General features: G+C 44.4%; 1 protein-coding gene across 1 annotated transcript in view; it reads right to left on the bottom strand.

Moving 5' to 3' along the window:
- Window positions 1–25,786, bottom strand: part of kif1aa (kinesin family member 1Aa) — a gene marked incomplete at its 5' end in the record, with an annotated part of 122,369 nt that overhangs the window by 29,316 nt on the left and 67,267 nt on the right. The window contains 14 exon segments of the mRNA XM_084308731.1: window positions 2–110; window positions 4,392–4,447; window positions 4,797–4,915; window positions 5,004–5,094; window positions 6,354–6,510; window positions 8,706–8,841; window positions 9,733–9,818; window positions 10,872–10,990; window positions 17,580–17,717; window positions 18,129–18,304; window positions 18,759–18,907; window positions 19,014–19,104; window positions 20,996–21,068; window positions 24,075–24,255. Of these exon segments, the coding sequence (XP_084164857.1) occupies window positions 2–110; window positions 4,392–4,447; window positions 4,797–4,915; window positions 5,004–5,094; window positions 6,354–6,510; window positions 8,706–8,841; window positions 9,733–9,818; window positions 10,872–10,990; window positions 17,580–17,717; window positions 18,129–18,304; window positions 18,759–18,907; window positions 19,014–19,104; window positions 20,996–21,068; window positions 24,075–24,255 (1,681 nt within the window).

The following is a 25,786-nucleotide window of genomic DNA, read 5'->3' as shown; positions in this document are numbered from 1 at the left end:
CTCTCCGTTGGCCTCCAGCTCGCAGATCTCAAAGAACACCATGAGGTCATACTTGCAGTGACACGGCCCTGCGGACGGGCGGGTCAACGCTGTCAGCTTGGTGGCAGGTACTGAGTTTGACACGGAGAGAGAGAGAGAGAGAGAGAGAGAGAGAGAGAGAGAGAGAGAGAGAGAGAGAGAGAGAGAGAGAGAGAAGGGCGGGTGTCAGAGAGAATAACGCTAAGAGAGACAGCAGACTGCCAGCTAGCAGAGGGAGATGAAGACAACTCTAGTCCTACAAAAGAAAGAGAGGGAGGGAGGAAGAGAGGAAATCAGTGGTCCAGGGAGAGAGAGAGATAGATGAGGGAGAGAGAGCTAGAGAGAGAGAGAGAGAGAGAGAGAGAGAGAGAGAGAGAGAGAGAGAGCGAGAGGGAGGGAGGGAGGGGGAGAGAGGAGCTGCTCAGACATGAGCGGAAGGGCTGGACGATAGGGAAACAAGTGAATATCAGGATGATCAGATGGAATTGTTTTTCTATATCTATACATCACAATGTCTGTTTAGTTCAAGTAAATCCCATGTCAATTGATTTTCAATAAAACTAATTTATATTTGATATTTAAAAATATTTCAGAAATCACTCAATTGTTTTTTAAATATTTGCTTCTTCTTTTTTTTTATAGCTGCTAACTGATTGATTGATCTCTCCTGGGCCGGAGGAAAAGCATGATGTGAACTTTTAAATTTAGTTGTATTTATTTTCAATAGTATCAAAGTTTGCCCTTATAACACATTAGCAATAGCAATGCTCAAGTTCTGTAGACAATAAGATCTTCAACTCATTCAGAACGCAGCGGCCCGCCTGATCTCAAACCTACCGAAGTCGGCCCATGTCACCCCACTTCTTAGGGACCTGCACTGGCTCCCCATTCCTGCACGAATCCGCTTCAAGGCCCTCAACCTGGCATACCGTGCAGCAAAGGGAACCGCTCCCGCCTACCTCCGGTCAATGGTCTCTAACTACACACCCTCAAGACCCCTACGCTCTGCATCTTCTGGCCGTCTCAGACCTACTCCTATCCAAGCTCCAGGAGGGTCATCAAGGAGAAGCTGGTTTTTCTCAGTCCTTGCCCCACAATGGTGGAATGAACTACCCACCCCAGTTAGGACAGCCGAAACCCATCCAATCTTTTCGCCCTCGACTAAAGACGCACTTCTTCAACCATTATCTGAATTTTTTTTTAAATCTAACCCTAACTAACCTTACTGTCATGTCCTAATAAACTAACCTACACTGTAGCACTCAACACTTTGATGAACATTGTTACTCAGCTGATAGAGTTGTGCCCTTCCTGATGACTTGTCGTACAGAACTTGTAAGTCGCTTTGGATAAAAGCGTCAGCCAAATGATTAAATGTAAATGTAGATAGATCCTGATCAATAGATTTGATGTAGATCAATATAAAAATAGATTGATTGTAGATCAATAGAACAATTGATCCTGAACAATAGATAGAATGTAGATCAATAAAACAATAGATCGTGAGGAAAAGCTTGGCAAACTGCGTGGCTCCGTACAGGAGTCAGAGAAAGAGTTATAAGGTGACAGTATATTGTCTGTGGAAGCAAAGGTTCAGCATGTTCTTAAGAGCGAAAATGTCAGATCTGCAGAGAAAACTAAGAGCCGCATTGGCTCTTCAGCCACCGCAGTGTCTACCGGCTTGCCAGGCAAACTAATCACATTCTACCACCGCAGTGTCTACCGGCTTGCCAGGCAAACTAATCACATTCTACTACCGCAGTGTCTACCGGCTTGCCAGGCAAACGAATCACATTCTACCACCGCAGTGTCTACCGGCTTGCCAGGCAAACTAATCATATTCTACCACCGCAGTGTCTACCAGCTTGCCAGGCAAACTAATCACATTCTACCACTGCAGTGTCTACCGGCTTGCCAGGCAAACTAATCACATTCTACCACCGCAGTGTCTACCGGCTTACCAGGCAAACTAATCACATTCTACCACCGCAGTGTCTACCGGCTTGCCAGGCAAACTAATCACATTCTACCACCGCAGTGTCTACCGGCTTGCCAGGCAAACGAATCAGATTCTACCACCACAGTGTCTACCAGCTTGCCAGGCAAACTAATCACATTCTACCACTGCAGTGTCTACCGGCTTGCCAGGCAAACTAATCACATTCTACCACCGCAGTGTCTACCGGCTTACCAGGCAAACTAATCACATTCTACCACCGCAGTGTCTACCGGCTTGCCAGGCAAACTAATCACATTCTACCACCGCAGTGTCTACCGGCTTGCCAGGCAAACAAATCAGATTCTACCACCACAGTGTCTACCGGCTTGCCAGGCAAACTAATGGAATCCACTACTACCTCCAGATGTGTGGATTGACAACATAGTCAACCGTGGTTCTATTTCAGGTAAGTTCGTCGTCGTTTTCAGTATTACTGCCACTGTTGACTGTATTCGTACGGCAGCCCGGGCCGGGAACAGGAAAAGGAATCCCAACCCAAGCATGACATAAGAACAAAATGGCCGCCGTGTGAATACGGTCAATTAGGGTGTGACTGAGAGAAACACTGTGCAGTGTCACATACTGTATACAGTCTATTATAACTCTGCATAGCCCACATAACACTATCTTAGAAGAGATATCTAATAATAATATTTAACAGCTACTCTTAGTGGAGAGCCCCACTAATCCAGTTCAGGAAGAGGTGTTCAGAGGAAAAGCTGTTGGGGAAGAGGATGGTAGACACACAAGTACACAATACACACAGAAGACAATCCAACTGTAGAATCCTTGAAACCACAAAGCTTCCTTTTTATATCTGTTAAAAAGAATTGCAGAAAACCTCTTAACTTTTAAATCATAGCAACCGTTATTATATCTGAAGCACACTGTATTTCTCACAGTTACCTTAAGAGTAGTTTGGCTTTGAAAGCCATCCCTTAAAGGATCAATAGGCGGCCGCTCATTTTTGGCACCATTTTAGATTTCTTTTTATATCTCGACAGTAATCGATAGTACAAAAAAAAGAAGACGTTTGACACCGAAATGAAAATAATCTGTTGTTCCGGTAAGGGGCAGGAGCTAAAACAGAGACATTCAATCAAAACAAGTCAAATGATTGGAACAAGCGAGCTGTCTATCAAACCCTCTAGAGACATACGCTTGTTGCTGACATACACAAAGGTCTGCTGCTAACACATAGCTGTCTGCTAGCTACCTAGCAGGGCGTGGCTTTGGAGGCATCCTGATGCGTTCTGATTGGGAAGGGCGTTGTCAATTTGGCTCAAGTTCTGCCTCAAATCAATGGCCGCCTATTGCTCCTTTAATGGCATTTAATGGCTCCCGGTGTGCTACAGAATATAATTCAAGGTTCTCCTATTAGTTCATAAAGCTCTAAATGGTAAGGCCCCTGTTTACCTAGCAGACCTCCTCACCCCCTATACCAACGTCAGGGCCCTCAGATCGGCTGACAAGGGTCTCCTAACTACCCGTAGGTCCAATTTCAAGTCTAGGGGGGGGGGGGGGGGGGGGGGGGGGGGGTGCTTTTGCTGTTGCAGCCCCTGACCCCTGCAACGGCATCCCCATGTCCATCAAATCTGCCCCCTCCATCGAGTCTTTTAAATCTAAACTCAAAACCCATCTATACTCCCTGGCCTTCCCTGACTCACTCTGACTCTTGCCTTGTTTGTTGACGTGTTGTTTTGGTTCTTTGTCTGTCCGTTGGTTGTTTATATTTTCTGTTCATTCTATACTTTAGCACTTTTCTTTTCTTTCGTTTTTAGCTATGCGACTTACTGTGAAGCACTTTGGTTGACAAGCGTCATGTCTAAATGTGCTATACAAATAAATTTTATTGATTGATTGATTGATGAAGATATAAGACATAAAAAAAGAGCTTTCAGCTTTCAAGGATTCTCTTGGATCCAACACCAGTAACCAACCGGGCATCTGAGCTTTAATAACGGAACAGATAGAGGTGAGCGGAGCCGTTAGCTGAGCCTGCTCCTCCCCTTCCAGCAGGAAGGAGGCGGCCAAGCCAGCCGCGGACAGGGCGTGGCCTGAGAGCGAGTCCACCAGCGACCCATTGAACACCTCTGGGACCAGGTATCGGATCAGCTCCATGGCCTTCTCCCGGTCCGGCGTGGTGGTCTCAGAGTCCGCTAGTTCACACACCCAACAACACAAAGCTAATGTGACGAGACTTTAGACCACAAACAAAAGACAATGCAGCAAACAAACAAACAAAGAACAAACAGCTGGCATTCCGGGCAAGATGACCCAACTGAGAAGTGCCACCATATCATATGAATATAGCAACACAAATAATATACACATTTACTTCATTTTGTTGACTGAAGAATCTGTATTTACTTACCAGGTTTGGACAAGGGCATCACTCTCGGAAACTGTCTTCTGCAGGGACGCAGTGGGCTGGAAAAGAGAGGTAGGTAGAGGAATAGATTAGATTAGATTAAAATGTATCGTCATTATACAGCATTATACAAGTACTGTACAGTACAACGAAAAGAAAGAATACAACTTTATTCAAGTGTCACTCCACAAATGCCATCAATCTGACAAAAGATCAGATGAAAACTTAGCAGACCACTCATATGAGGTGTGAGGCACTATATACATTTAAAATAAATAGATAAATAATAGAAGATAAGGTATGTGATCATGTAGCATTTTATGACCACTCCAGAATACATTGTGTGCTAGTGCCTGTCAGACTATATGAATTGATATACAGTATTAGGCTTCCCAGCTGCCCCGGTACCTGATGACATCTCTGCAGAGAGGAGGGAAGGGCTGCCTCTGGTAGTGGCCAAACACCTCGAACACTATGGGCTGGGTCTTGATGTACTCCACGAAGGACTTGGTGACTTCCACTGCGATCTGTCAAACCCATGAAAGAATGCTTGTGTTACTGAAGGGCACTGGGCTGCATTGGAACCATTGGCGTTGTTGGACTGATGTTTCTTACATTCTGCACGTGGTAGAAGCCGAGGGGGGGGCCGCGCCCGGTGTTCTTAAGGGGTTCTGTGGAGAAGGCCTCGTCATGGCGGTGGATGAAACTGAAATTAGTCAGAGATGGAAAAAAAACAACCACCTTAAAATATAATAGAAATATATATTATATATATATTATATATATTACATCATACTATGAAAATGCCAATGGTTTAGGGCTGTTACACCGGTGTTAGACATTTAAAATACAAGTCATTATAATTGTATGATTACAAGCACAGTCTATGGCTCTGGCAGCAACTAACAGCGGCAGAACTTGTGACTCTTAATAACCACCAAAACCTGCACAGATTATAACGTATCTTTTTTTTTTGTATCCACTTTTTTCTCCTCTTTTTCTATTTTTCTCCCATCCCAATTCCACTGTGCCAATTCTTCCCTCCCCTGTCTTGAACGTTGCTCGCATATGCCCCCCACTGGCCGGTTGTAGGGAGGATAGAAGCCTTGCGATAGAAGCCTCCGATACACAAGGAGGCAGCCTGTCACATCTTTTCACCTGCCAGCGCGGACTCTCATTGGCGAGGTGTAACGTGTGGGAGGCTCACACTGCCCCCGCCATTTCCTGTCTCTGCTGTGCAGGCGTCCCCCAACCGACCTGTAGGAGTCGCTGTCCACAACGTCCATTCTCATTCTCATATTTTATATTCAGATACAATTCTATTGTCTATACAGTATGTATGTCTTTCTTCTATTACCCTGCCCATACCTGTATCTCCCCTCCCCATGCTGATACAATATGACACTCCATTTCCCCAAGGGGATCAATAAAGGAATATCTTATCTCATCTCATCTCATTTAGTTATAGTATAATACAATTAAAATAATACAATTATATAGTATAATAGTATAGTATATAGAAGTATAATATAGAATAATACATTATATAATAGAACAGTGTACTATAGATAAATGTGTGTGTGTATAAATGAATGAACCTCAGTAAATATGCAATTTAACGGATAGATGATACACAAAATCTATTTATTTATGTTAATTTAATTGTGTTGATGTTTTCATTTCTGCAAAATAAGTATGTACATTTTGTTTGGTTTGGTAAACATTGCACTATGAACAGTCTATCAGTGTACTGTATGTGTGTACTGTGTAGGTGCAGGTACAATAAGAGTTTTCCTCTTCCTGTTCCTTTCGGCCATGGAATTTAGTGGATCATATTAAGTGAACTATATGCACTGTTGGACTGTAACAATTCCATGTACGAATAAAAAAATATATATAAAAAAAATATCTCATCTCATCTCATCTCATCTCTTATGTTATCTCATCTCATCTCATCTTACTCACTTGAACTGGCAGAAGATGTCGGCGTATTCGGCGGAGATGCTGGAGGCCTGCAGCACGGTCACCCGGAAGGTGAAGACGTTACCGACCCTCAGGTGCTCCAGGGTCCCGTCCAGAGGGCCGTCCTTCAGGGGGCTCTCCAGCTCGTCTCCGGGGTCCGCTGGACAGAGCAACCGAGGAAGTACAGCTCAACACTAGCAGCACAGCCGCGCTACACTACATACCTATACACTGTATACGCACGGAAATACCTCATGATGCCTGTTCTCTAATAACTGATTTTACACAAAGGAAAGGAAAGAAAAAATCATTAATTTCAGAATATCTTATCTTACTCACTAATACAAGCACAGGACTGAACCACCTTTAGGCTACTCACTATACTACGTAAGTATAGAAGCACAGGACTGAACCACCTTTACTCACTATACTACGTACGTATAGAAGCACAGGACTGAACCACCTTTACTCACTATACTACGTAAGTATAGAAGCACAGGACTGAACCACCTTTACTCACTATACTACGTAAGTATATGTAGACACCTGAATATGTCTAACAATAATTCAATGTGTCTAATGTTAATTCCTTGCATTCTCTGTGTTCGCAAGGACGTTGTGTAACTGGCTGACCGCTCTTGATCCTCCCTATCCTAACATTGATACTTAACTTGCTGACCTCTCTTGATCCTCCCTATCCTAACATTGACACTTAATAGTGGGACATGATACAGGTACCGCCAGGGGGAGCTGGTGGCGACGTTGGGCAGGGAGACACAGGTGAAGAAGGATGGGCTCAGGGCGCGGCGCCGACGGAGGAACTTCCTCTTCATCGTTTTCCAGAGAGGGAAGAGGTGGCACGGAGCTGGAGCTCCGGACATCAAGCACGCGAGATATAAACCCAGTTACGAAGCGGGTTAGTAATGAGTATGCGATAGCTTAGCTTTTAGTTAATGCGGAAGAGACATTGTGAACGAAGAAGCAGACGAGCTACTGCCGAAGAGTGTGGTAGATATTGCCCACATTGCGTTTTAGCTGAAGTATAGGCGTCATGACAGGGGGTTTACCACGACCCACAGCTTAGCTTCAGTTAGGCTAGCACCACAGTTTAGCCTGCGTGTCGCCCCACCCCTTCAGCCCAGCAGCGGACGTCACTACACTGCACGCTCCTCCAGCCCCTCCGAGCCGTTACCCCAGCAGTCACCTGCCCAACGTCTACCAAGCCCCGCTGCCTGCTATCACGGGACCTCTCGACGGCCATCTCACCACACGGACGGTTGGTGGTGGGAGCAGGCCCGCCACTTGGTTAAGTACACTCAAGCCGGTTACAGCGAGCGCTCCGAGTGCTGAAACTTTATCGGTAGACATTCTCTCTGTGCGGCGCGGGCTCTTTAAGGGCGAAGAGAAGCAGTGCTTTGAACTGACGCTGGTAACAGTGTTTAGGGGCGCCCTGACCTTTATTATTTTGGGGAAAAGCCGGCTATAGATAGGACTTTTATTTGCAACGTGGGCCCACTGTCATTTCGGTTGAATGTGATAATAATGTGTGTTCTTTTACAAAAATCCCATTGAATGACTTTATCCCTCTCCCTCTTCCTCCCCTCTCTCCCCACCTACGGAGAAGCGAAGCAGTAGATAAACCCTTAAAGGGAAGAGGTTATTACTGTGTCTAGCCCAGTGTGGGAAGAACTTTAGTCTGTATTGTAGAGCGAGAGCACTAGGTGCCCAGTGCGCGAATAACTTTCATCCATGTGTAAATCATTGTAACGTAAACCAGACTTTCAGTAAAAGAGAGTTCAATGGGACCACTGTGTGCGTGTCTGTTAATGTGCATTTTATCTAACCCTTTCCTTTCCGGGTAATGCTCATTACAATTTAACCCTTTCCCCACCCCCTGCCTATAGTTCATAGGGAAAGGTCTCTACTCGTCAATCAGGAAGGGTACTGCTTTGGGGAGCGAATATATTATCCATCCTTACTGCCATCGGGTGTGGGAGGGCCCAGGAAGTATTGGGGGAAGTGTGGGTGTGTGGGGAGCTACTGCTGATCGCCCTGGAGGGCAAGAAGGACCAGCGCACCATCCCTAGGTTAGTGAATCCTAGGCCCCATCCACTCCCGCTGCTCGACCTCCACTTCAACTCTCCTGGCCTACAGTCAGGGACTCAGCTGGACCCAGCTCTGCTGCGTTCTCACTACCAGGTGGTCGTGTACATCCACTCCCATAAAGCAGGGATAATCCACCCTGCTACATATAGAAGCACAGGACTGAACCACCTTTACTCACTATAGTACTTACTGTACGTATACAAGCACAATACTGAACCACCTTCTCAAACACACCCAGAATAGAATTACACGCACATGTGTTGTTGTTGACCTCATCGGCCGAGGGTCCCATCTCAGCATTCGGACCCTCCCCTTCCACGATACGGAGCTCCTCCTGGGACGCCCCCAGGCGGGACAGTCCCACCGGACAGGACTCTGACTGGAACTAAAAACACAGGGCAAAACGGTTTTGAAATCCTCTGGTTGGTTTTTGTTCATCCTAGATTATTATTATTTTAATAGATTTATTTTAGATGTGAAGCATCTATCTCTATGACTGGCAATGTCACTAACTCACTCGCTCGCTCATTCATTCATTCATTCATTCATTCGCTCACACTTAGCCACTCTGCCCCTAGTGGCGATTCACAGGCAAGACCAGTTCAACCTATGCAAGAATCCAAGATTAGATTCAAATGTATTGTCATCATACAGCACAAGTAGGCCTACAGTACAACAAAAAGAAGTTTGGTATCCAACCACACAGGTGATTAAACTGGGTACAACATATACAAATTAGTACTACTAAGTGTAGTGCTAATCAGATGTATGTACAGAGTTGTAGTATAATATGTACAGTGATACAGGTATAAAGACAGTGTGGTAGTAGTCATACTGGCCAGCATCCAGCATAAGAGTAGGATATGTACAGGTATAGATATAGTATCTACAGATATGTAAAAGGACTATGTGCAGGGAAATACAGACAGGTGTGGAATGTGGATAGATTTATATGCGGTGACAATACATAATATATATATATGGTATATATACAGCATTATTGTACATGCTGTCATACAGAGCTATGGGTTATATGCAGGTGTTTAAGTAAGTATATAGAGGGGTTATATGCAGGTATATTACAACATTCATGTTTATCAGCAAGAAACAATCAAATAATCAAGACAATAAGCAAGACAAACAAAAATCACACACACACACACACACACACACACACACACACACACACACACACACACACACACACACACACACACACACACACACACACACATAAACGGTAAACATTCGAGACACAGAAAGAAGCGACCCTTACCTTCTCAAACTGCTGGTCTTCAAAGGATATCTTGGCGGTGCCAGACTGCCGGACTCCAGAGCCGTAGTCTGGAGCTTCCTCATCAGCTGGAGGGAAACACAGAGAAGCTTCACTTCACTTTATCAAGAAGTCTCATCCAGCTGATCGCTTAACCCTTTCACTTCCACACTACAGAAGGTTAACCCGTTCACTACCACACTGTGTGAAAGGGTTCCTGTACCACACTTCTGTAGTGTGGTAGTGAAAGGGTTAACCTTCTGTAGTGTGCTAGTGAAAGGGTTAACCTTCTGTAGTGTGGCAGTGAAAGGGTTAACCTTCTGTAGTGTTGTAGTGAAAGGGTTAACCTTCTGTAGTGTGGCAGTGAAAGGGTTAACCTTCTGTAGTGTGGTAGTGAAAGGTTAACCTTCTGTAGTGTGGTAGTGAAAGGGTTAACCTTCTGTAGTGTGGTAGTGAAAGGGTTAACCTTCTGTGGTGTGGTAGTGAAAGGGTGTGGCAGTGTAAGGGTTAACCTTCTGTAGTGTGGTAGTGAAAGGGTTAACCTTCTGTGGTGTGGTAGTGAAAGGGTTAACCTCCTGTAGTGTGGTAGTGAAAGGGTTACCCATCTGTAGTGTGGTAGTGAAAGGGGTTAACCTTCTGTAGTGTGGCAGTGAAAGGGTTAACCTTCTGTAGTGTGGTAGTGAAAGGGTTAACCTTCTGTAGTGTGGTAGTGAAAGGGTTACCGGTCTGTAGTGTGGCAGTGAAAGGGTTAACCTTCTGTAGTGTGGTAGTGAAAGGGTTAACCTTCTGTAATGTGGTGGTGAAAGGGTTAACCTTCTGTAATGTGGTAGTGAACGGGTTAACCTTCTGTAGTGTGGTAGTGAAAGGGTTAACCTTCTGTGGTGTGGTAGTGAAAGGGTTAACCATCTGTAGTGTGGTAGTGAAATGGTTAACCTTCTGTAGTGTGGTAGTGAAAGGGTTAACCTTTGCTGTGTGGCAGTGAAAGGGTTAACCCTTTGGTAGTGCGGTAGTGAAAGGGTTAATACTGTGCACATTGTCTCATTCTGGGCCAAACAGAGTGCATGTCACCTGGTATTACACGGCACACAGCCCTATAAACCTGGCTGTGTGACCCAGACTGACATCGCTGGTCCAGGCCTTACCTGATATGGCCTGCACTGCCACCCGGAGGAAGCCTTTCACTTCACCTTTCTCACTCACTATGGCCACGCGGTGTACCAACGGCACCGGGTACAGCAGGTTACTCAGATAAACAAAGGCCCTTAGCAGGAGGAAGAGGCAGATTGGAGAAGAGAGAGAGAGAGAGAGAGAGAGAGAGAGAGAGAGAGAGAGAGAGAGAGAGAGAGAGAGAGAGAGAGAGAGAGAGAGAGAGAGAGAGAGAGAGAGAGAGAGAGAGAGAGAGAGGGAATAGAGAGGGGGAGGGGGGCAATAGCAAGGGAGAGCAGGAGGGAGAGAGAGGAGGGGGGAGGGGAGGAGAGAGAGAGAGTGAGAGAGAGAGGGGGGGAGCAAGGGAGAGCAGGAGGGAGAGAGAGAGAGGAGGGGAGAGAGAGAGAGAGAGAGAGAGAGAGAGAGAGAGAGAGAGAGAGAGAGAGAGAGAGAGAGAGAGAGAGAGAGAGAGAGAGAGTATTAAAAGACAACACAGGCATGAGAAGAGGGCGCATACCGAAGACGTTAACGTTAATATCACTGGACCAGACAAACAGAAGAACACAGAGCTGCAAAGCAACCAAACTGAAAGCTGGGACTGCTCTCGCGATGGCCATGGCTTCCCTTTACTATCACTTCTCATGGAGGGGGGAGGGGGGGTTCTCCTCAACATGTATTAATGGTGATGATGATGTCGTCAGGACGACGATGTGGCACATGCAGTCATTCTGAGCTTTTGTTGTTTTGAGTTGTCTCATCTGAGCTGATGAAAAGCTTGGCGAGGCTAAGGAGCATGTGTTGCATGGTGAAACTATACCTGTACTTCAACTGATGGTAAAACTAATAGGCACGCATAATAATCTGTGTGTGAGTGCTGCTGACTTGGGGTCAGTGACCAGTGAACGGTCTTCCCAACCTTAATTAACAGACTGAAGCAGACCCTAGATCAGCACTCCACCACTTTCACAGGCTTTGTGATTACGGGCCCAGCTCAATACTAAGCTTATTAGTATTATGTTTATGTATTTTAACTCATCTATCTGTCTGATGCTCTACATAATACAGTACATAAATATGAAGAGGATACCCATCCCTGTGAATGGTGTTCCATTTTAAAGAATTTTGTTCTGAACTCTTTCATTCCTGTTTACCAACGATGCTGTTTCTCAGCACAATCCATGTTTCCCCCCTCATACTAGCTCCGGCTACTTTTAGCCACAAATTAATGCAACGTCAACAGCGTCAAGCCCCCTGTCTGTACCAGCCAGGAGTGTAAAGTACTTGAGTAATTGCACTTTGTTACAATACTTAAGTACTGTTTTTGGGGATTTGTACTTTACTCAAGTATTATTCGGTTTGTACTCAATTCAATTTCAGAGAAAAAAAACATACTTATTACGCCTTACATTTAAAATGCAGACCTACAAAGTACAAATCTCGCAGGTCCAACAATTTTAATTAGTATATTTGTTTCTTTGGCCGAACTAACATTAACGCTATTAATCCTGCGGCCGCACTTTATTTAAAAACAGCCAATCAAATCAATGGAAAATTAACCCGCCCATACCCATGCTGATTGGTCCTTGTGCAAGACTAGAAAGGGGGGATCTTTGATTAAACACCTGCTATCAGAAGAACAGACAGTCAGAAGCAAGGTTTTTACTTTAACTTTTTAGTACTTAAGTACATCTAAAAGTAGAAACCTTTTTTACTTTTACTCAAGTGTGTTTTTAGCCAGATACTCTGACTTTTACTTGAGTACGATTTTGAGACGGTACCCATACTTTCACTTAAGTATAATTTCTGGGTACTTTTTACACCCCTGTCTGTACCAGCTGACTAAAGCTCACTGAAATTGACTCCATTAGGGACACAGAGTAGATTTCAGTGGGCTTGTACAGAGAGGAGCTCGACCCCATTGACTTTGCATTAGTTTGAGTCTAACAACCCAGAGCTGGTACACTGTGTGAGGAACAGCGTGACCTGTGTGGAGAAGGGACTCCACTGATCCACATCATCACTGGTAAGGAGGACATGGGGCTTCGTTTCCAAAAAATTAAAGCTCTCCCTTTAACCCTGTGTAGTAATTTCTATCCTCTGACTGGTGAACTAACGCAAGGAGGAAAGAGTGGCTCAATGTGCTAAAAACTACAATAAGTAACAGTAGATCTGCAGCCATCCAGATTCCAGGCTGTGCTTAAACTTTGCTACTTTGGACCTTAAACCCTAATCGCGATCTGTCTGCCATGTATACCTGACACATAATTTAAGTAAGACCATCATTTCACTGATTGGTCCAGTATTGAGCTAAGCTACAATCTTCCTGCACGCTCTCACTGGGCTACAATAGCAGACAGTGGACAATCGTAGATCCTTTGCAAAAGCAACGATAAATGTGCTTTTCCCAATAGACTGCGTTACAAATAGTTTGTAACAAAAGAATATATACTTTACTAGCTAGTAAAGTCCAACATGAGGTCAGGATTTGTGATCAGCTGCCCGGCCCCTCTCTACCACTAGCTAGAGTGCGGAAGTTTACAGAGCGTAGTGCAGTCGGCGAAATAGTAGTTCTGTTTCAAATTGAACTGGTCAATGTTCAGATTGTGATACATTTCACAGGAGAGCGTACTTAGAGCGGCAATAATACACCCTGAGCTTCCCGTCTCAGAAAAGCACATTCATTTAAAGATTTACTTAGCCCAGTGAGAGCCTACAGGGAAATTGTAGCTTAGCTCAATACTGGACAGATCAGTGAAACGATGTTCTCAGATGATGAAATGATGTGTCAGATACATGGTAGACAGACCACGAATAGGGTATACAGTCCAATCAATGGTATTCATCAATAGTATTCATAGAGTTGTTGATCACCTACTGTTCTAATAGATACATGTAGGAACATCTTTAGGATTGCTCCTCTCTCCTCAGTTTGTTTATACTGTGATGGTGATCAGCTATAGGACAGTCATTTGATCTAATTGGACCATATTTCCCAAGAGCCAATGGGTGGGGGGGGGGGTAGACATTTAAGGGTAAAAGAATGGTAGGAGGGGGAGGAGTATGACAAGATTGGTGAGGTGCAAAGAAGGCATGCTCAGGACAAAAAAAAAGAAAAAGTGAACAAAAAAAGCGTTCAGCTTCTTGACTCTAAAGGAATCAAAAGCGATAAAGGAACAGAAACAAGCATACGGAAATTATGGCTTAGCTTGAATCAACACTGCCAACAGCTTGACGTACGGTATGCTACACAAAAAAAAACTAAACAAAGGATTACACCTGAAATCAAAGTAAGCCCGTCTCCCAGTACTGGAGTGCAACGGTAGTTTGTGCAAAAGAGAGGGGCAATAACTCATCCATCATAAAAAAAAAAGTAAAAAAAAAAGACTTGGACAAAATTTGACAAAAACAAAAGGTCAAAATGAAAAGACTTGTGCTCTGGCATGCCTAAAAGAGACTGCTGCAGCAGAAACCAGCTCTTTCATCTTGAGATTTCGAGTCGTCCTTTTCGAGTCGTCCTTCATTTCAAATAATTTTTCCAGACTCTTTTCTTTCTCTCATACATATTATATCAGATGGCTTTTTCACGGCACGTGGCGAGAACATCGTGCCGTGAGACTTGCTCGTGTTTGTTATGCAAATCAGATCCGAATATATACTGTATATATATATACACTCCATGAGACATGTCAGCGCTAATGGTCGTCTTCAAAAAGCCACTAATTTCTCTCGCCGTCTACACAAACACACAACGTGAGACACACACCCCAAACAGCCGTTGAGCCTTCATCAACATTGCTTGGAGGTCTATCAAAGCAAGTGGCATGAATTGACCCCAGATTGATTCATAGAAAATATGTAAAAAAGGCAGAATTGTAAGCATTTAGATCCCGGTAGAGTGGACCGTAAGGAAGAACAACAGTCGAGGTATGTGCTCACAAGACGAATCTAATCAGATGACATTAAAGGCAGGAGTATGAAAAGGATAAAGATAAGCTTAAAACCAGAAATGTCTACCAGTGTCCATTCAGTGTTGCATTCAGAGAGAATATGGGCCGCTTTGTCAGTGTCATCGTGGTTTTGATCATAGTGACATGAGATTATTTTACGAGGATAGCGTGACTTAGTGCTGGAAAGCGACAACATCTGCCCTCTCGGAATTTCGAAGGGACTGGCGAGAGGCCGAGGCAGGGGATGGTATAGCTGGAGCGCTAACAGATTGAGGGCGGGGAGCGGCTAAAGATGTGGACACAATTAATAGCTCATAACAAGAGGGCGCTTCGTCTCTGATCTCTCGGTCGAATGTGTCCCAAGATGATGTCACTCCCGCTAATGTCTCCATGCTATGGTCAAAACCACAGTTTACGTGTCCCAACAAAACAGCAAAGGAAATGTACATTTGTATAAAAAATAATAAAAAATACAATACAGGCCATTGTGGACCAGTTGCCACAACAGTGACCCGACCACCACCCTGCAATGAAGACGTGTTTCAGTAACTTTGATTCCATGCGCGTCCTCCTTGTGCTCGCTCTACCCGTGCGCACACACGCGATCCCGTCAAGAGAATCCCTGCGGTCGTTTCTGTGCGTAGCTGCGGTGGGCCTGCAGCGATACTCTTTATCGTCTGTGACGCGCGTCGACTTCCCTACGTCAGTGTGAATGTCTGCATGTTGACCCGAGTGGCGGACCCCGTGTCTCAGCGTGAAAGAGCTAGTTTCCCCCCCCAGCACGCTCCCTGAAACCTCACCAACCTTCCCACTACACTGAATAACGGCGTGCGGTCGTAAAAGGGATCCTGGCCTTCGCTGGAGCCTCGGCAGAGCTCTCGCTCATCATCATCATCATCATCATCATCCTCCTCCTCCTCTCCCCCGAGCTCGGGGCACGGGTCGTCCAAAAAGATATCATCGTCCAGGTCCTCCAACTCCTCCAACTCCTCCTCCTCCCCGTGCCCCTCGCGCCGCGAGTCGGTCAGGTCAGTAAAGTCAGAGGTGGAGAGGGTGGGGGACGGAGTGGGGTCACTCATGCGCTCGCTCATGCATGCCTTGAAAATGGGGTTTCTGGAGCAGCCAGAGATACGGAACTATGTTAGTACAGCAAGATAGAAACACACACTTCTTCAACCAAGAGGGTGAGAGGGAAGGGGAACGGTGTTAGTACAGTAAGATAGAAACATACACACTTCTTCAACCAAGAGGACCAGGTGTACTACTGGGCCTCGGGAGAAAAACCTGGCTCACTTTGAATGGATACGGCTGTGTGTGTTCTGAGATCGTTTTTATGGTGGTTTCTTTGTTCTATTTGGATGGCATACAGCGGACTAGACACGGACAAGATTGGGGGGGAAGAGAGAGACAGGTGACAAAGTTCACGAGCAGGATTCAACATCTACCGATGTCGCAAGTTCAGGGTACTACACTTTAACCCGCTGAGCCATTGTGATGTGCCTCAGTCAATTGCACCATTTAATTAACTAGAAGTTAAGCCCAATGGGAGAACATATTACAGTGACTAGGTTTCACTTTCTCCACTGTTATATAATTCTGGAGTAACTACAAAGAATCTTCTCAGATGGGGGGTCGCTTTGACAAAATCTCCAAAAAGAGTCTGTGGCCTATGGTGCATTCATTTGGGGGTTCTGACCTGGGATATGAGAACGTTCCTTGTGGCTAAAGGACACCTTTACCACTAAAGAGGTGACATAACACTATATCTGGGTATCTCAGGAGCCAGGTTTTTGTTTTGTTAATATCTATATATCTATATATATAAATAAAACGTTGGTTGTGTTGATGTTACAAGCCCATGTACACCAGATCATCCATCTTGGCTTTTTATAAAAGTATCTAAAGAAATCTGTCAGGATCAAGCCTTTAATTTAGAAACAAGGGGCCTCATATATCAAGATCTCAGTACACTGAAAGTCGGAAGAAATACACTGCAAAAAAAAAGATCAGGAGATGAAAGTCTAATTTGACTCAGGAATGTGTCTGATAACATACTGTACACTTAAAAGGTTCCTTACAGAAATATGTTAGTACCGTATAGTAACAAATGATGCCCGATGAGCCCTTTGTGGCCCTTTCAAACTAATTGAGAGTGGATTGAAGAAAGATGAAGGAGTGCTATGCACACAGCATAGGTTTGAGACAAGATGGCCTTAATGAGAACGCATGTAAAGCCTACTAAACTCTGGTGTCAGAACTATTACAGACCCGACACCAGTGCTGCTCTAGCTCACTTCATCACTTCATCTGCACTAGAAGGTTCAAAATACAAAAAAAAGTTGTCATGTATTATTATTATTATTCTTTTTACACAATATAGTAATTGAAATAACCACGTTGAACTAAACTGAACCCTGCAGATCAGGATGATGGTGAGAGGCTGTATGAGTATGTTCAATACTATGGATCAATACTACCTTGTAAGTGTTAACAGGGCAAAAGACTGCTGATCTATCCCTACCTCCCCCAGGCCACATGAGGGGGTCTGTACGACTTGACCAAGGGATTAACAAGCGTCTCGACGTCCCAGGGACGACTGAGAGTCAACTGACAGAACAAAACAGATTTAGGGACGGTCCCCGGGACAGTAGATGAGGTTCAACGTGAGGTTTGGGACAGTTCCCGGGAAGGTTGTGAAAATAGAATTGACTGTTAAGGCCCCGGAGGACGTGCCGCCGGGTCTCAGTCAGAGTTTACCTGCCAACGAGACGGAACCAAGGGAAGCGGTCGTAGAAGGGGTCTCCTCCGGTCATGACGTTCTCACAGTCCTCGATGGTGGTGCTGGGCACCTCGGCAGCGCGGTCGTACATCTCCCTCATCATATCCAACCTCTGCCTGCAGGGGGCAGCAAAAACCACCACATTAAACCACAAGGGAAATAATGTGCATAATCAGTCAAAGTCAAATCAAGTCAAAGATATTCTCACTAGTATGAATAATGTGCTTTTGTTGGAGGATCAAGAAAAGACAGTGGGTTTGAAATATGTCAATTCTGTACTAAACAATGCACAAAATAAAATAAATGTGGGTCCCTGGACTGATGTATTTAACCCTTTCACTACCAAAGGGTTAACCCTTTCACTGCGACAATACGGAAGGTTAACCCTTTCACTGCCACACGACAAAGGGTTAACCGTCTGCAGTGTGGTAGTGAAAGGTTAACCTTCTGTAGTGTGGTAGTGAAAGGGTTAAAGGGGGTCCTTGGCTCCTATACTGAGTCCCACTGCATGCCACAAGCACGGGTACCTTAATTTCTCCAGTGTCCAGTAGTGTGTGGCCCCGTTCTTCTGATCCTGCACCTCCACGGCCACGATGGTGCGTGGGAAGTGGTGCTTCTCTCGGCGCTTGTCCTTGGCGGGCAGCAGGTCTTGGGCCAGCGGGGAGTACAGGGTGTCTGTCAGCAGCACAAACTGAAACTGGACCTGGAGGTGTGGAGATAACACAAGGTCAGACCGACGGGGCAGGTTAAAGGGCACTTCACCCAACACAAAAAAAACAATGCAAATATTTTTATTATGCACACAATCTCACACATGTCCCCAAACAATAATCACATTTTCTGATAATGAGTTAGTTTGAATTTGAGGATGCTGGATTGTTGCGTTAATTAAAGTTCAATGAAATTATTTGGATGAAAGAAATAACAAAACCTAATGATGAATAGAGGGCTAACGTCAGTAAACAGATAGTTATCTTGCTAGTAAGTTGTTTTATATACTTAGAACAGTGTATTATTTTTTTTAGGAATTCAATATTCAAATTTGAGCAAATCAAAACATAGCACGAACTAAAGACGCTAGCAATAATCCATTGGAAAGTCAACTACAATGGGACAAAATAGAGTGTGGATGTATTATAGACAGTAGCTTCTAGAACCTTCTTCTTCAGTTCCACACTGATGGCGTTGGCCTCCTTGAGGAAGATGGCGTTGCCCCACAGCAGGTCACGGAGAGAAGTGAACTGGTAGCTCCTCCACTTGCGGAAGCTCCACACGGCCAGCTCCGTCTCCCTCTCCGTCCACTGCACTGTGGGTCCAACGAGGACACAAGACGATGTCAAGCGATTTGATCTCCCGACAACATTAAGCATTGGATGGATGTATGTGTTGATATAGCTTCTTTGCTACTCTACCTTCCTCCTCTGGTTCCTCGTCTTCCTCTGTAAGATCTGGGTAATATCGGTCCACCTGCTTCTGGAGAGCTTCCAGCTTGCTCTCGTAATCCTAGAGAATTGACAGCATAATCACCTATATTAGCCCTAAAAGTTGGTTCTCAGCTGGAACCAAAAATGTTTTGTTTTTCCTTGGAACCACGACATCATCAGTGGGCGTGTCATATTATAGGCTGTGAAGACAAGCAAAAGAAAAGGAAGCGACAGAAGGATGGAGACTGACAACAATGGCCTTCATTCTCGAACGGACATAAGTAAAAGTTACCAAGGAATTCCTTCGTAACTCGATTTACGTACTTATTCGGCATTCTCGAACGGCTTCGTATTGTAAATTCGTTGTAGGATTTACCAACTCGAAAAGGCAGTCGTAAGTCGGACAGACCGGTGTGCGCCCGTGTTTTCAACAGCTTTCTCTGGGACAAGTCATTGGGGATTTCCGATACTACAGACATCCGTGGAATTAAATAATTATAATGATAATTAATATGACAATATTTGTATCATTAATCATTTTGCTTTGCATTTATAGTCCTGACTCAATGAGGCATCGTGAGCATTACACACACACTGCAAACTAAATAAATAAGAACTAAACCGATCGCCGTGGATATAGCTACTGTATAGTGGAATATACAGTACTGTATTAATATGCCATATACTGTCTTCTTCTCTACGATATTATTTATTGTTGGTTTGATGTATTCCTATTGCTAAACTAAATAAATGCGTGGAGAAACGGCTTAGTGAGGCAGCCTGTGAGCTCAGCGCACGCGCGCGCACACACACACACGCGCACGTACTGTATACGTGCAAAATGAATCGTTCCAGCAAAGTAGGCTTCTATTATTCTAATGACTTGTTTTATTAGGTATTATAGTAGTAAGTCCTACTGTAGAACATGACATAATTTAGCATGACATCTCATTTAGTAATGTCAATACTGAACGACGATTGGCTCTTGACAAGATTTTTTTTTTTTACATTTAATTCATTTATGGATTTATTTATTTCTGGAGCATTTATTTATCCACTCTGGTTGGGTGGTGTATTGTACTTGTGCTGTATAATAATCTCATTTTGCGCCTGAGTAACGCCCCCCGTTGATGGCGGAGGACGGTGGAACTTTGGTTCTGCTTAACTGGTGTGAACGTGGTCTGGTTGGCCAGAAAGCACCAAGGTTCTGAGACTCCAGAACGGAGCCGGAGCCAGAACCAGAACCGTGTCTGTCTGAAAGCGCTATGAGAACGGGCAAACAGGCCACTGCCAGGAATTAGAGGACATATTTGTGTTCTGACATAAGACATTTTATGTCTACCCTCCCGTTTAAAAGTGCTATACTTTAAGTGGTATTTTTGGTGTGTGTCTGGTCAGTAACATGAGTCTCCCAGTCCTTCCGCTCTGCAGTAAACAGACATTTATTTGTCTGGTATCCCGTTCCCACTTTATCTAATCAGGAGAGAGAACTCCACACTGAAACAATTTTTTTTTGTTAGAAAATATATATTTAAAACAAATTAAATAATCTGCCAGTGCAATAAGCAAATCAGTGATGGCTGTCAGAATGTAGAGCTTTTATTTTAACATGTGGACCACTTATTTTCACACAAAAAAGACCAGTTGCAGAACCATTAATGGGATCTGATTCAGATATTTGGATCCTAGCCCTCTTGCTTACCGATGATGTTGTAAATTGGTAGAGTCCTTTCTCAGCACGGTCCATGCTGTTATTCATATTAGCTCCGGATAGTTAGCCACAAACCAATAGAGTCACGCTCCTGTCTGTACAAGCTGACTGAGGCTCGCTGAAATGTACTTTGTGAGCACAGTGTGGAGTAAAATTCAGTGAGCCTCAGTTACCTTATTCTCCAGTACCTTATCCAACCAGTATCTTCTGGATTACCAGGATTACCAGTCTCTTACCAGGCTCTTATCCAGTATCTTACCAGTCTCTGTTGCTCCAGCATGTTATTAGCTTCCTCTCTTTCTTTACGATACTGGTCCTCCAACTCCTGCAGCCTGAAGGAAGAGACACATGTCTGTATTGTGTGCTCTGTAACAGGCAGAAATATATACCACGTGTCTGTATGTGCTCTGTAACAGGCAGAAAGATATACCACGTGTCTATATGTGCTCTGTAACAGGCAGAAATATATACCAAGTGTCTGTATGTGCTCTGTAACAGGCAGAAAGATATACCATATGTCTGTATGTGCTCTGTAACAGGCAGAAAGATATACCATATGTCTGTATGTGCTCTGTAACAGGCAGAAAGATATACCATATGTCTGTATGTGCTCTGTAACAGGCAGAAAGATATACCACGTGTCTGTATTGTGTGCTCTCTAACAGGCAGAAAGATATACCATGATACCAAGCCCTCACGTCCCCATTCTGCTGTAGTTGACAAGCTCCCCTCTAGGAGGCGCTGCAGGACAGCCAGGGCTTCACGTCCACACTCCACAGTGGAATTGTATAATTTCCTTTACAGCACTATAAGATAATGACTAACGACTATATATGTTAAGTGCTGTGAGAACTGTTAAGACATGTGGCTACACAAGACATAATACAACTAATTCGATTTCACACATTTCCTCGCGCCTTAATTGTCTCTTCGCGCATTTATTGTGCAGACAGGGTGATATTGATTGCTTCATTTGTTTGGTGTGCTGACAGCTGTTGTGCCAGGTAATGACTGGAATGATCTCACACACACACACACGCACGTACACACATACACACGCACGCACCCACGCACGCACACGCACACACACACACATCAGTGGCGTCGCGTGGGTAAAATAACAGGGGAAGCCAAAAAAAATTTATTAAAAAAAAAATTATTAAATATTTTTATTAATATTTTTTTTTTTTTTTTTTTTTTTTTTTTTTAAGTCAAGCAGTCACCATGTACACTACAGTATGGCTCGGCGGCCAGTCAAACGTTCTTTTTATTTAACAGATTGCAGAATGGGTACAATACAGTACGGCTCAATACACACAATTGTATAAGGGGATGCAGACCAGAGAAAGACATTTGTCTTGTTTACATCAGGGTCATTAATACTGCTGGAGCATTGGTTAATTTTTGGTCCGATTTTTCCTTGCGCGATTTTGCGCGCCGCGTGGGAGCAAATTCGAGACACATATTCGGTTGCAAAAAGGTGTCCCACGGTCTCCTCTATGGCCGTGAATATTTTCACGCGGATCGGAATCACGGCGCGCCCGTGGGACACTTTTCCGTTTCGGCGAGTTTATTCCACGCTTTCTGTTTTCCTTTTCTAAGCATTTTAGGGGCTACATGTGAATCAGTAAAAGTTGCGGGACGCCCAGATGTTTCCACGATAGAAAGCTCGCGTGGATCCCATAATAGGCTCACTTAATACAGCGTTTTTAAAATCACGCGACATTTTCAGGGTCGCGAGCCGACCTTTTCCCCTCGTTTTCGATGATGGAAGTGATTTAGGAAAAGCTTCGGCACGCCGAGAGGTCCCCGTGGATTTAATCTCGCGAGGATCGGGGCAATATTCGGCCCGTGGGAACAGTTACGGGTTAATACAATGTTCAGAGTGCAGAGGGGAAAATATGCTCATGTGTTTTCCTCTCAGCCCCGTTTTAAACTTTTAGGGTGTGGCAGTCAGCTCGAATCTGATTGGCTAGGATCGGATTTGGACTCTATAATGCTGGAAGCCTGGAGAAATAGACCTACCATCTGCCTCCTCTCCTGCTGCAGTGAGCATAGTGAGGCTGACAGTGTGTTAGAGGGAGTGAGAAGGAGAAGAGGGAGACATTTAAAAAAAAAAAAAAAAATTATAACACAGATGAAAAAGAATGTAAACTATATTATTTTTTTTTTATTTTTTTTTTTCATATTTCATATTTGATATTAATTCATATTTTAATATTAGGGAGGCATGGCTTCCGTTGGCTTCCATAAGGATTCGCCACTGACACACACACACACACACACACACACACACACACACACACACACACACACACACACACACACACACACACACACACACACACACACACACACACACACACACACACACACACACACCCATTTTAGATACCCCTTCAGGACCATACAGGACCATAAATATTTGAAAGCAATACAGAATGCCTGAGAAGCCTTACTGCATTGTATTCCATTATATTTGTGTCAGTCGGTACCTGAATGTTGTCTTTTCCCTTACATAAATAAAGATATTTCCACCATAAATTGATGCAGAAAATGCACAAATCGATGCATAAAAGTACACCAGGAAGCAGGAATAGTGTTTGATGCTCAAAATGTCCTGGGACCACCCGACCCCCGCTTACGGTGAGACAGTACCCCCTAATATGCAAACAAAAAAAAATTATTAGCAAAATGGGCGTTACCTAATTTATATATATCGCCAGGAAAGACATCACACATGGGATGATGCCAGATTCAACATTTTTGTTTCATTATGTTGACACATAACACAATGACCTTTTTACAGAAGGGATTGTGGCTATGTCTTTTTATCATCCCATAAATCGGGAAATGCTGTCTACAGTCATAAAAAAATATTTTCGCCAGGTTTTTTTGGTATAAATGTACTATAAATCAGGCTATGAATGATATATCAACAAACCCCTTTTGCAGGGTATAGATAGAAAGACATTTGGAAAGTATGGTGTGTGTAGGTGCTAGGGAAATGGGACATTTCATCTCTTGCGTGTAAGAAAACTCATTTTTGGGAAAACACCCTCAAAGTTCTGTATTGTAATTGTGATCTATGGACACAATCAGACAAAATGAAGTAAAATAAACAACTAATTGTGTGTTTTCGATATTTTATTGCCACTAGTTTGAAATAAGACATGTTAAGGAAGCAAAATATAACAAAATGTCAATGTCAAAAAAAGCAAAAGGTATTGTCTCGCCTTAAAGTGTCCCCCCCAATGTTGAAACCAAACCTACGGCCTTGCACACACAAAACATCCCAAGTGTCCCTATCTGAGGCTCATGGTTGATGGTTACAGTACCTCTGGTCCATCTCCTGCTTCATGTCGATGCCTTGCTTCTCCAGCAGCTCTCTCTGGGCGAAGGCCCAGTCCACGGGCTCCGCGGGCGTCTCCGCGCAGGGGGTCCTCTCCCTCTCAGCCCGCGCCTGCTCCGGGTGGTTGAAGCGGAACACATGGCTCTTCCCCAGGATGATGCGGTTTCCTATCAGAGTAGCAGCAGCAGGCCCAGAGACGGGAAACAATTAAGATCTTTATTATTTATTTATTGATGAACAGATAAAGAGGGGATACAGCCACAACGCTGAAATACAGAAACATAAGCGGTGCGGTGCCGGGGGACGTGTAATGGAGATTGAGACATAGAGGGGTATAGTGAGACGTAGAGGGGTATAGTGAGACATAGAGGTATAGTGAGACGTAGAGGGGTATAGTGAGACGTAGAGGGGTATAGTGAGACATAGAGGGGTATAGTGAGACGTAGAGGGGTATAGTGAGACGTAGAGGTATAGTGAGACATAGAGGGGTATAGTGAGACGTAGAGGGGTATAGTGAGACATAGAGGGGTATAGTGAGACGTAGAGGGGTATAGTGAGACGTAGAGGGGTATAGTGAGACGTAGAGGGGTATAGTGAGACATAGAGGGGTATAGTGAGACATAGAGGGGTATAGTGAGACGTAGAGGTAGAGTGAGACGTAGAGGGGTATAGTGAGACATAGAGGTAGAGTGAGACGTAGAGGGGTATAGTGAGACATAGAGGTAGAGTGAGACGTAGAGGGGTATAGTGAGACATAGAGGTAGAGTGAGACGTAGAGGTAGAGTGAGACGTAGAGGTAGAGTGAGACGTAGAGGTAGAGTGAGACATAGAGGTAGAGTGAGACGTAGAGGTATAGTGAGACGTAGAGGTAGAGTGAGACGTAGAGGTAGAGTGAGACGTAGAGGTAGAGTGAGACGTAGAGGTAGAGTGAGACGTAGAGGTAGAGTGAGACATAGAGGTAGAGTGAGACGTAGAGGTAGAGTGAGACGTAGAGGTATAGTGAGACATAGAGGTAGAGTGAGACGTAGAGGTATAGTGAGACATAGAGGGGTAGAGTGAGACGTAGAGGTATAGTGAGACGTAGAGGTAGAGTGAGACGTAGAGGTAGAGTGAGACATAGAGGTAGAGTGAGACATAGAGGGGTAGAGTGAGACGTAGAGGTAGAGTGAGACGTAGAGGTATAGTGAGACATAGAGGTAGAGTGAGACGTAGAGGTATAGTGAGACATAGAGGGGTAGAGTGAGACGTAGAGGTATAGTGAGACGTAGAGGTAGAGTGAGACGTAGAGGTAGAGTGAGACATAGAGGGGTATAGTGAGACGTAGAGGGGTATAGTGAGACGTAGAGGGGTATAGTGAGACGTAGAGGGGTATAGTGAGACGTAGAGGGGTATAGTGAGACGTAGAGGGGTATAGTGAGACATAGAGGGGTATAGTGAGACGTAGAGGGGTATAGTGAGACATAGAGGGGTATAGTGAGACGTAGAGGGGTATAGTGAGACGTAGAGGGGTATAGTGAGACGTAGAGGGGTATAGTGAGACGTAGAGGGGTATAGTGAGACGTAGAGGGGTATAGTGAGACATAGAGGTATAGTGAGACGTAGCGACCACTTGCACAATGTGGGGGCGTCATATCCGGTTACGTCTCCAGCCCAGCAGACTTCTTCCGGTCCCATCACAATACATTGAGTTTAGCAACT

Source organism: Notolepis coatsorum, assembly GCF_963971535.1.
Source record: "Notolepis coatsorum genome assembly, chromosome: 2".
In the NCBI taxonomy this organism is placed as follows: Eukaryota; Metazoa; Chordata; class Actinopteri; order Aulopiformes; family Paralepididae; genus Notolepis; species Notolepis coatsorum.
The sequence above is the reverse complement of the archived record's forward strand: the minus strand, read 5'-3'. Positions and strand labels throughout refer to the sequence as shown.